Genomic DNA, 12,689 nt, shown 5'->3' on the forward strand with positions numbered 1-12,689 from the left:
ATAAGTAGATTGTGGGCGCGTAAGGATGAAGGCAAGCAAACCGATAGAGCTGGATGTAAACAAAACCAAGAATCTACGAACAACTGCTGGTACACACCAACGGAAGAGATGTCGCATGACCGATGTCGAGCTTCCATGTAGATAAAGCAATGGTAATGTAATGTAAAATCCGCAGACGTTGTGAGGTACAAATTGTTGCTGCCGCTACTACAAACTGTCATACTACGACAAGGGAGCATCGTTGCACACCTGCCAATTGCTACCACGACGAACCAATGTGATGGGCTTACCCGCTGAGGTAGAGATGCACCCAAAGCTGTAGCATATGGAGTAAAGAAATACATACGGTGGATGAAGATCCACTTATGCTGCGTCTCATCCTCGGAATATGATGGATGAAGATCCACTTATGCTGATTGAGACAAACCTGTATTAGTGCTACCTAACGCTATGTTTTGCTGCCTACCCATTGGAATTGCACGGACAGTACAACAGAGGAGAGCAGATGCAGACCAGTTCAAGGTTAGAGATTGCATCAGCATCACAACAAAGGATCTACGAAGATAAAGCTTCGATCCAGATACGATGCTCAAGTAGGACTATCAACCAATACTTACAAAGTACAAAGGACCAACATGACACAATTCTGACGCCAACGGTACAAAGTCCCAAGTACAAAAGAGATGACAATGATGCAAGTAAACCCGATCATAGCTCCATTTCGACGAACAAAATGATACCGATGATGCAGTTTCTGTGACAAAGGATCATGGCCGACGATGATGCAAAGCCTCGTGACAAAGATGCAAAGCCTAGTTACGAAGGTGTAAAGCCGACGACGGTGCTAATCCCTGCGACGGAGGCTAAGCCAGTCCCTTATTTTTCCACTTTTATGCAGGTCCCACGGGCCATGAGAATTACATAGAGACTGCAGTTCAAGTAATGACGATAACAGTTCAAGTGAATGCTGCACATGTGTGCGTACAGGGGAGCAAATCTACAACGATGACATAGGCAGTGAAGCTGGGGAAGCAACGAACCTCTTGCGGATTATAAAACAAGGCTGAAGTGTAGCGGAAAAGCTCATGGTGACGATGCTTCCTACCCAAAGCTATATACAAGTTGATGTCACGAAGATGGTCCAAAGCACGAAGATGATGTTTGCTGCTGATGCTGGGGTACTCAAAACTTGGTGTCAATAATGCTACATGGTTGAAGTGGTGTTATTATAAAGGAAAGGAGATGCTAGTGTATTCTGACAAGCCAAGTATGAAAATCACATATCAATAAGGAAGGGTAAGGTACATTTTTCTATGCAGGAACATTTCAAACTTTCGCTAAAGAATAGGGGCAAGTATTAATACTTCGACGTAGTTTATTCTTTACCGAAATTTCTTCACGAAGAGCACAAAAGACGGAAGAAGGATGCACTGACCAAAGCACGGAAGAGCAGGGCGAAGGTAATTTTTCTTAAGGATCGCTCATCATCAACCCTCAAGAAAAGGGGCAAATTGTAGATAATATAATCTGGAATGGACACGTGGCAACCATCGACAGTTGAAGCAATACAACATAAAGCAATGGCGCACACAACATCACCTCTAAGGATGCGTCAAAGTTAAGCAAAGATCTTTGATAAAAAGGCAGAAGATAAGATGGAGAGAGGACTTTTTCCTTCTGCTCTTTTCCACCGACAACTTACAAGACTTTTCTTTTTCTCTTCCTACTATCTAAAAAACTGAAAGAGCTTCTTGAATGGAGCTCCTTCAATGTAACCCAATAATCATAATAAACACTTTAACTCTCTTTCACCCGTGGATGTAGACACTCCGTTGACGAACCACGTATATGCTTGTGTTGATTTCTATTTCATTTTGCTATAGTTTATGTTTGCATATCATTTTATCTGTTGATTTATCACTTTTCTATTTGGTTGTGCTACTAGAAAAATGGTAGTAGCAAGCGAATGGTATGGAATGGGAACCCTCGTGCAAAACAAAAAAGTGTGAGCAAATTGAGCAGGTTCGGTGTTATTACGGGGAAAGAAAAAACCTGTTTTTCCCAAAGTCTACTAAACACTTCCACATCCAAAGAAACGTACGAAAGTGGACACTGAGAAGCACATTTTCAGCCGCTTAAAGATATTGGGTGGAAACATCTCATGGTCCTTAGTCTAAAAGCAAATGATAGAGCCTAACGGTCCTGGCCTTCAGGTAAACACGGACCTTGAGAAGTCAGACCATTCCCCCGTTTGTTTGGACCTGACTCCAGCTCTTAAACTAACTTGGCATATTCATTTTTTTAATTGATTGTCTAAATTCCCCCGTTTGTTTGGACCTGAGAGCATCCACAGTGGGCGAGTATAACCAAAAATTTGGGATGAGATCGTGACGCAGTGGGACGAAGTAAAGATCAAATCCCAGCCAAAGATCAAATTCCAGACCATATTTGGTCGCGACCAAATACCAAATCCTAATATAGTCGGGCGTAAATTTAAAGTACGCTTGTTGCTGGGCGTAAATTTAAAGTACGCTTGTTAACGGGCGGAGATTTAAATTACGCCCGATGAAAATTCAAATTAAAAAAAAAAAAAAAAAATGAGGCGTAAACTTAAAGTACGCCTGTTGACAGGCGTAAACTTAAAGTCCGCCTGGTGATTGATTGGGCGGACATTTGAGATACGCCCGATGAAATTTTTTTGGGGCGGATCTTTAAATTACGCGCGACCAAATTTTAATCGCCACCGTTACGTGACAACACGGACTAAACCCAAAATTTGATCTTTTTTTTGATCTTTGATCTTTGGTTTTGATCGCACCACTGCAGTTGCTCAGACTCCAGTTCTTAAACTAACTTGGCATATTCATTTTTCTTTAATTGTTTTCATAAAATCTCTTACAAAAACAAATGGTTTTGGTCTGATCCGACGGTTGCAGTTGAGAGTTTTATTGCAATCGACGGCTATCATGTGCTCTCAAAACACTCAAACTTGAAATATAAGTCGTGGCTGAAAGTCCATCTATGTTTTACTCCCAGATCCAACCGTTCAGATTGGTTTCTCCATTATTTTCCTCTTCTTCCGTTGCACAATATCATGCATTATTGTTATCTTCTTCCGTTACAAATTCACATCTTCTTCACATTATCCTCTTTCTCTCCATTATTAGCCCTAATCGTGGATGAAATTAGGGCAGGTATCTGCGCCTCTCTTCTACTACAGATCAGAGGAGATCTCTTCCCTTAATTATCCTATTTCGTTACCATATTATCCCGCGATCTTCTCTTCTCATTGGCGAATTGGGCAAAAAAGAAACTAGAAAACATTCTTTTCGAGCATCGGCGAATTGAAGACGCTTTAATTCCTCATACGTTACAAATATTCCCCTACATAAACACTTACATAGGTCATCATCTTACCGTGTTTCAGACGCATGCTCTAGGTAATGGATTCTTTTCAATTTAAGTTTGATCTTGCCAATTTTTTGTTATTAATTTCTTTTCAATTTTTTTTAATCGTTTGATTGAATTTTTTTATTTAAGCTTCTAAGTTCATCATTTGCAGGTTTCAACTGTTCTTTTGGGAAAAGAGGAGCCATCCATCTTAGGTAATTGAGTTCCTGACTTTGATTTTAAATTGTGAAAGGCAAAACATAAGCACATTAATAGGGGACGAATTTGGAGCAACTGCATTCTTTTCTGAAATTTCCACTTTATCTGAAATTTGCAACTGTTGAATTTTGTAGAATATTTCTAGCTTTTACGCTTTAATTTTTCAGGTAATTGACACTGTTGAAGAACAAAAAATGCAAAAGGAAACATACACGGGGTTTAGGGTCTTCACACAACAAATTAGAAAGGAGAGTGAACATTTTGGCTGTCGTATTAGGCTGTCGTTCAATTACCTAGAAAAGCATCCTTACAATTGGTTTTCTCTGATGCAAGATATACTCAAATATGAGCATCCTGCATGGAACCATATGATCCACATTAGTCACAGGAAGAACATCACATGTATCTCTACGTTCATTATCATAATTTAATTCAAATTGGCTCATTTGGTGCTTGGAACTTTTTGTTGAGTTTAATCCGAATATTTCGGAATTTAGTTGAGTGCAGAAAATACCATGAAGGTTTCATAAACCACACTAATAGTAAATCCCTTTTTGGATCCGGTCTATTTTTCTTCTGTAGCTGCTGCTTTGCATATATGCAGCGACTTTGCATATATTTGCAGTATATCAAGCGAGAGTGTACTGAGCTGCTTCATCATATACACCTTTGCTTCTTATCTTTTTTACTTTAATTGTGTCTATTAAGGTGTTCTGTCAAGAGTGCCATCTATATTTGTTTTTGTCATTGAAAAGTTACTTTTGCTGACTATTTGTTTCCAATTTTATGCAGTCCATACTCTTTCACTGATTTCAAATGGGTTCCCAGATTGTGAACAACCCTTCCACATGCCAGGAAAAAAACCTACAAAACCTTCTCCCATGTTGGTGAGGCCGAAGAAGGCACAAATTGGATGACCCGTGTTCGAATATCAAGAAAGTGAAAGGCACAAAATGGATGACCCGTCTTGTCGGTGCAGGTCAGTTGTGCTTGATTTTTCATTTATATTAATTTGTAAGAAAATATTATGGAACATTTCCTTTTCCCTTGACCTAGAATGTGACTTTGAGTATTGATTGTGGATTCTGTTTGTTTGTACTATAGATGGTCTTTTATCATCTTGGTGTTTCAGATGTTAACTATAGATGGCCTTAGTTTTTTCTGTAGTTGAAACCATCTGAAACGTGGCTCTTATGTTTCCAGGGTTCTTGCTGCCGCGCAACGGCCACAACATCTATAAAATTAGTCTAAGTTTAGTTGCCTACTCCCTGAAGATTCACATACTCCTTCAACTATATTAGGTATTAGTCGTTTCCTGTTACAATTGTATTAGTTCTTAGGTTGGAGTGTAATTTTTAACCCCTCATATGGTATTTTTAATTGCGTAGCATGTATGTTTGAATTTACTATCACTCTTTATATACAATATGGGTCAAACTCTATTAGTTGTGAATTCTTACTGTTCCATTATAGTATTATTGTTGGAGAGCAATTGGTTGAAGTAACTGAAGTTGCATCTTATTGCTCATTGCAGTTGGATGTACTTATTTGGACGCCAAGTATCCTATCTCCAGGTATTTCAGACCTTCAATCCGTGTGCCCATCAGGTACCGTACACCAGGAAATTATCATTTCTAACTCATTTGGTGACATTCAATGTGGGGTTTTTGTTTTTGTAGTAAATCATAAATTTAAGTTGATCTAAGTTTAAGCTAGACTTTATGTAGTGTAGAAAGCAATGCTATATATGTTGAAGTTTTTGAAGAAAGACATTGCAGATTGTCTTATGCCTATGGCTGGGTATTTTCTCTTAGATTTTTGTTTTTTTGGATCTTTAAATTTGTGGATTAGGGTATAACAGCTTAGAATCTTCCAAAAACTGAATAACTACACTCATTTTATGGTTACGGTTCACATACTATTATATGCAATATATGTTTACTGTCAGCTTGATCTCCCATAGAGCATATGTCAGTTATGATTGATCACCGTCTCAATTTAATTCAATAATATAAATAAAGATTTTGATAAGTTCGTGCGACTTGATGTCCTTTGGAAGCTTAGATAACCAATTATTCAAGAGAAAGTTCTTCGTGCATTGATTGCTTTCTTATTTGATACTACTTCTATTTTACCATCTCACTGATAGTTTTGAGCTAATTTGTATGTAGGTGGATCCTACTTCCAACCAATTTTGTGGAATCTGCATTTCTTCACAGTGCAAATACACAGGTTAGTTATAAAGACTTTATAGAAGTTCAAATATCCTACTTGACTGAGTATGCAACTCCTTCATAATATGGATTCAGCTATCACACTTACAGTGATTACTTTTATGTTTTGATTTGTATAGTGATTTTTCTATTGCAATGTTAAAATTAACAGACATGCGAGATTACTTTTATGTTTTGATTCGTATAGTGATTTCTCTATTGCAATGTGAAAATTAACAGACTTGCAACACAAAGATTTTGGATTTTGGATTGGAAAAAGGTGTTGCCATTTTCTCTACAGCTGGTACTGGCTTTGAATTTTTTTTTGAAGATCGGACAGAAAATATGACACCTGAGTGTCCTTCCATAACCCCAATACCATATTTGATTATGCTGGCAAGCCATGATATTAAAGTTCACAAGTCACCACAAACACTAGCATGCAAATAATCTAAAACTACTGTGTTTCTTTGGTTATACAACATTGAGTTACCACGATGAATAGAATTAAGTGACGCGAAGATACAACAATCAGAGATATCTAAATGTGAAAACTACAGGGAGACCCATTCTTACACATTTTCCTACTATGAAACCCACCTTCACAAAATCTCACGGGCACACCCAAAAGCAGCCAACAAATTATTTGGAGGACCAGAGTTTTCAAAATTCGTTTATTTTCTTTTTTATTTCCCAGTTTAGCCTCACTTTCAGTTTCAGTATATCCTGTTTATTTTCGAGAGATTGATTATCGAGAGATTGATTCAATTTACTCAGCGAGCTTTAGCCTCACTTGTCCTTGATTACCGAGAGAGATTCAATTTACTCAGCAAAGCTTCAGGTTCGTTCGTTTTTATTCCAATCTTTGATTCTGATTTTTTTTTTAATCTTGATTCGATTCTATGTTTTAGTTTCTGTAAGATTAGGATCTATTATTTTAGGTTTCTGAAGCTTAATTTAGTTTTTTGAATCGTTTTTTAGATCTTTTAAGCTTGTTTTTGAATTTTTGTTTATTTTCTAGGTTTTGAATTTGTTAACATCAATGTAGATCTTTTCGATTAAATTTTTTTGTTTCGATTTCATGTTCCGATGTTGACATACCAATTTACTAGGTTTTGCTTATGTTCTGTTGGATTTTTTATTTGATTTGTTTTTCCATTCTTATTTTTGATATGTTATCTGTTATTAATTTTGATATCCTGTTGATTCTCATCTGATTATGGTTAATGTAGATTGTTTGCTGTTGTTGATTTGATCTTTTAATTTTGAGTAAGAATTTTTGTGAAGGAATATGCAGGATAGATATGTTTGGTTTTTTCTCTTTTGTGTTTTGCAGGGTGGAAATGCGTGTTGGTAGTGCACTAGCTGTAATTCACTACTTCAGTGAATTCTTAGCACATCCTGTTGATGTCAACACAACTTTGGAGTCTTTGAAGACAGCCGTTTGTCAGAACTGGACTCGTTTATTACCGCATCATGTCAGATTTTCCTTTAATGATGGAAGCAAGTTTGTGCGAGTTGATTCTGATATTCTGCTTCAATGTTTTGTATCTCGTTGCCACTATAAAGGTCAGAAGAGTTTTGATTTACTTGTCGAAGTTGGCTGTAATCTTCCAGAAGTCGTAGTAGAGCTTCAAGTAGTCGTGTAATAGAACCTGAACCCGAACAAGCTATGGTGAATTTCCTTGAAGATGGTTTTGTGCCTGTTAACAAGGTTCTTAAGACTGAAGGTTGGGATAAATTACTTGGTGAAGTTGGTAAAGTGTTTTTTGGAGGTGTAGTAGAGGTACGTATCGTAGTGAAGAAATACGAGTTAAAAACTGGGCGTGTTCTTGTATATAAGAAGAATGAACCTAGCAGGTTCTATGCAAAATGCTCAAAAGAAAATTGCCCTTGGGAGTATAAGGTTTGTGCTGTTGATGTTGAAAACAGGATGCTTAAGGTTAAGAAATATGAGAGCAGTCATACCTGTGGTGTTGGAACTGTAAGGCTTTTCCACAGGCTCAACAATAAATTTGTTTCTAGTTTGATCAAGGATGAAATCCGAAGTGATCCGAGTTTCAAAGCATCTGATTTGGCGAAGTTTTTCAAAACTACCTACGGATCAATGTGAAATACTACCAAGCTTACAACGGAAGAGAGAAAGTGTATGAGGATATATTTGGTGATGAAGCCATGTCGTATTCGCATCTTTCATGGTATGTAGATTCCATTCGCAGCACAAATCCTGGGAGTTGGATTGATTTTCAAGTTCAAACGGATGAACCTGAAGCAAATTTATGTCGATGCTACCTTTCTTACAGGGACATATAGAGGATGCCTCATGGCTGCAACCGCTATCAATGCTGAAAATGGTAATTTTTCTGATAATGCATCCTTTTTATATATGTGCATAGGGCTGCACATAACCGACTCGACCCGCCGACCCGACCCACACCCGTCGAAAACTACCCGTACCCGAACCGACCCACCTAGGTATGGGTCGATTATGGGTGAGGCACGTGAAAACCCACCGTATATTGGGTCGGTTGCGGGTAGGAACTTCCTTCACCCGACCCGACCCACCAACCTGCCCAATATTCCCTAGCATGCTACCCCTTAGATTTTCTATCCTAGAATGAATCTCAGCCATTGGATTGAAAAAATAAAATACCTAACCCTAACTAAGCATCGCACTCGCAGCCCACACCTATCACTTCGGCCTCTTCTTCTCTCCTTCTCAGAGACAGAGTCACAGAGACTCTTCTTCCTTCGTCAATTCGTTGTTCTTGAATCTTGATTAGTGAACTGAAGGTATGAATCAACTTAAAACTTGTTCCCAACTAGTTGAACTCTATGTACTGTTGATTGTTCTTGACTTTCTAAATAAATCTAGGGATTCATTTGAAATTGATTTCAATTTCCCGCAAGATATAAAATATGACGGGTAACCCACCACCCGACCCGACCCAACCCGCCTTATTGTGGGTCGGGTGAAAAGCGACCCATTGTTATGGTGGGTCGGTTGCAGGTGAAAAGTTCAATTACCCACCAGCAGTGGGTCGGGTGGTGGGTGAGGCCAAACCCGACCCAACCCGACCCATGTGCAGCCCTATATGTGCAATGTGCATAATGTCTCATGCATTATTTATTTTTGATGCATAATGTCTTATGCATCATTTAGTTTAGATGCATAAGACATTATGCATTATTTGTTTTCACTTTTCTGGTTATGCATCATTTCTGTTTTAGATGCATAATGTCTTATGCATTATTTAGTTTAGATGCATAATGTCTTATGCATTATGGTTTTCACTTATTGATTTTATGCATCCTTTTTATGCACATGCATATGTCTTATGCATCATTTAGTTTAGATGCATAAGACATTATGCATTATTTGTTTTCACTTTTCTGGTTATGCATCATTTCTGTTTGAGATGCATAATGTCTTATGCATTATTTAGTTTAGATGGGTTATGCATTATTTAGTTTAGATGCATAATGTCTTATGCATTATGGTTTTCACTTATTGATTTTATGCATCCTTTTTATGCACATGCATAATGTCTTATGCATCATTTAGTTTAGATGCATAAGACATTATGCATTATTTGTTTTCACTTTTCTGGTTATGCATTATTTAGTTTAGATGCATAACGTCTTATGCATTATTTAGTTTAGATGCATAATATCTTATGCATTTTTTTAGCTGCACATACTTCATGTAGACGCTGGCTTGATTTTATATTTTTTTTCTGTGCAGGCTTCTTCCCACTAGCCATGGCCCTGGTACCTGGTGAAGATAATGATAACTGGGAATGGTTTATGAGGAATTTGAGTAATGTTCTTGATCATGATCAAAGGTCAATCACATTTTTATCTGATCGTGCAGAAGGATTAAAGAGAGCGATTCCATTTTACTTTCCTGGAGCCTTCCATAGTTTCTGCTATTATCATCTTAAGATGAACTTACCTATTAATGCATCTGACGAAAGGTATGGTGCAGTTATTGATTCATTTCAAGCTGTTGCTTATGCTCTTAGTCGCGAAGGTTTCCAAACTGCCATCGCTACTATTAGGGGTCTTGGTTGTGGTTGGGTTGCCGACTATATTGAAGATATCCCTCCAGAGAAGTGGTCAAATGCCTTTTTCCAGGGTTGTAGGTATGGTAGGATATCTTCTACTCTTGCTGAATCCTTCAATAGTTGGATGAAGGTACACAAGAAGCTCCCTGCAAATGCTCTTCTGGATCAGATAAGGAAGGATGTGATGAGTATGATGTCAGAAAGGCGGAATACGGGTAATAGTTTCATAACAATTCTCACACCGAAGAATGAAAATAAGATGAAGGCTCTTATTGATGGGGGTTTAACCTGGCTGGTTATACAGTCCGATACTCATGTTTATGAAGTGGAAGGAGGGGACAGTTCTCATAGTGTTAACCTTGTGGCAAGGACATGTACCTGTCAGAGGTGGCGCGTCTATGGGTTTCCATGTGTGCATGCTTTCGCATCGATAACAATGTCTGGTTCTAATCCATATGATTTTGTTGAACCTTATTTCACTACTTCATACTTCAATAATGCCTACAGTCATGCAATTCATCCTATTCCGAACTATAACAGGCCTGAAGTTTATGAAGGTAATGATATTATCGATGTACCTGATGTTAGGAGGCCGTCAGGGAGACCACAAGCTAATAGGCATTTGAGCAGATATGAGAAGCCGCCCAGGAGAGCTATTCGTTGTGGTAATTGTTTTGAGCTTGGTCATCATAACAAGCAAACATGTACGAATCCTACCTGTTACAAGAAGCCTCCGAAGCCGCCGAAGCATCCTAAGGGAAGTTAAAGAAGAGCAATTATCTTGTTTGTTTCTTCAGACTATTACTTTTATGTTTGAACCTTATTCATTTTTCTTTCATTAATTTCTGTATTAGTTTTTATGAACAATTACTTTTTCTGTACTTAGTTTCTTTTTTGTATTGGTTTTATGAAAAATACTTTTTTTTTTTCACTGTGTTTTTCTGCTTCTATCAGATAATGTTTTCATTTTTATTCTTAAATGCATAATGGATTATGCTTTAGTTTTTGACGATGCATAACTTGTTATGCATTAGTTTTTATGATGCATAACGTATTATGCTTTATTGTTTTGTAGATGCATGATCTCTTATGCATTGTTTTTCGACGATGCACGATCTGTTATGCATTTATTCTTTTAAAGATGGCGTCATAACGACTCATGCAAATGTGGTTCCTTCATGCATCTGCATCTGCATAACAAGTCATGCGTCTGCATAACAAGTCATGCACATTTATTTTATTAGGAATAACATGTTATTCAGGTTTATTTTGTTTCATTAGTTTCTGTATTAGTTTTTATGAACAAGTACTTTTTCTGTACTTAGTTTCTTTTTTGTATTGGTTTTATGAAAAATACTTTTTTTTTCACTGTGTGTTTTTCTGCTTCTATCAGATAATGTTTTCATTTTTATTCTTAAATGCATAATGGATTATGCTTTAGTTTTTGATGATGCATAACTTGTTATGCATTAGTTTTTATGATGCATAACGTATCATGCGTTATTGTTTTGAAGATGCATAATCTCTTATGCATTGTTTTTCGACGATGCACGATCTGTTATGCATTTATTCTTTTAAAGATGGCGTCATAACGACTCATGCAAATGTGGTTCCTTCATGCATCTGCGTCTGCATAACAAATCATGCGTCTGCATAACAAGTCATGCACATTTATTTTATTAGGAATAACATGTTATTCAGGTTTATTTTGTTTCATTAGTTTCTGTATTAGTTTTTATGAACAAGTACTTTTTCTGTACTTAGTTTCCTTTTTGTATTGGTTTTATGAAAAATACTTTTTTTTTTCACTGTGTGTTTTTCTGCTTCTATCAGATAATGTTTTCATTTTTATTCTTAAATGCATAATGGATTATGCTTTAGTTTTTGATGATGCATAACTTGTTATGCATTAGTTTTTATGATGCATAATGTATTATGCGTTATTGTTTTGAAGATGCATAATCTCTTATGCATTGTTTTTAGACGATGCACGATCTGTTATGCATTTATTCTTTTAAAGATGGCATCATAACGACTCATGCAAATGTGGTTCCTTCATGCATCTGCATCTGCATAACAAGTCATGCGTCTGCATAACAAGTCATGCGTCTGCATAACAAGTCATGCACATTTATTTTATTAGGAATAACATGTTATTCAGGTTTATTTTGTTGCATAACTTGTTATTTAGATGTTTATATGTAACCTGTTGTTCCTTCATTTTCCTTGTAAGATTTATATCATAGTACAGTTAAATGAAATAAGATTGCAGCAAATAGAAGCACAGAAACCAGCATTGATATATAATAAATATATTTATAAACATCGACAAGATAACATAAGTTGTTCTGACAAGAACTACTAACTACTTTCCCATTAGTTTTCACTCCCAAGTTAAATTTCTCAACCTACCAATAACACACAGGTTGTTAAAACAAATTTATGTTTGAGCCTTTCAATTATGCACAGCTTCACATTTGACGCTCATCTTCATCACATTGACGCGCAATATCATCCCAGATGTCTTCATTGGCATCTATCGCCCAACTGTTTCTAAGATCCGTCAGCATTTTCAATACCAGACTTACTCTTTTCTTGTTGGATTTTTCTACTGCATCTTCCTTTCCCAACTTCAGCCATTTGTTCCTGACTTGAGACTTCATGCTCATCTTCATATAATAGCATACAAATATGAGGCAGTCGGGGTGATGACCTTGTTCAGGAACAATCTTGGTAAAAATATCCTTGTATACAAGCGGTTCCCGCTTTATATCCACGATTTGTGGTGATAGATTCAGTT

General features: G+C 37.0%; 1 protein-coding gene across 3 annotated transcripts; it reads left to right on the top strand.

Annotated features, from left to right (window-relative positions):
• Positions 1-3,138: 3,138 nt before the first annotated feature.
• Positions 3,139-6,605, top strand: LOC113288328. Of its 3 annotated transcripts, XR_003330574.1 has the most exons (7): positions 3,139-3,440; positions 3,563-3,605; positions 4,402-4,588; positions 4,813-4,910; positions 5,144-5,216; positions 5,781-5,841; positions 6,063-6,605. XR_003330574.1 is itself a non-coding variant. In XM_026537333.1 (6 exons), exons 3-6 carry the CDS (start codon positions 4,567-4,569, stop codon positions 6,270-6,272), a joined length of 366 nt encoding a protein of 121 aa, XP_026393118.1. In that variant the 5' UTR covers positions 3,139-3,440; positions 3,563-3,605; positions 4,402-4,566; the 3' UTR covers positions 6,273-6,605. The 3 variants fall into 3 exon arrangements, 2 of the variants coding, with proteins under 2 accessions (XP_026393118.1, XP_026393119.1); XM_026537333.1 differs by lacking the exon at positions 4,813-4,910; XM_026537334.1 differs by lacking the exon at positions 4,813-4,910 and having other exon boundaries at positions 5,144-5,183.
• The last annotated feature ends 6,084 nt before the right edge of the window (positions 6,606-12,689 follow it).

The sequence above is a fragment of the Papaver somniferum genome, chromosome 6 (assembly GCF_003573695.1).
Source record: "Papaver somniferum cultivar HN1 chromosome 6, ASM357369v1, whole genome shotgun sequence".
NCBI lineage: Eukaryota > Viridiplantae > Streptophyta > Magnoliopsida > Ranunculales > Papaveraceae > Papaver > Papaver somniferum.

What these genes read in the sequence shown, in the direction of transcription:
- LOC113288328 (XM_026537333.1), top strand. Translation starts at nt 4,567, where the DNA reads ATGACCCGTCTTGTCGGTGCAG. An exon ending in GACCCGTCTTGTCGGTGCAG is followed by an intron (nt 4,589 to 5,143) that starts GTCAGTTGTGCT and finishes TGCTCATTGCAG; the next exon opens with TTGGATGTACTTATTTGGAC. An exon ending in TCAATCCGTGTGCCCATCAG is followed by an intron (nt 5,217 to 5,780) that starts GTACCGTACACC and finishes ATTTGTATGTAG; the next exon opens with GTGGATCCTACTTCCAACCA.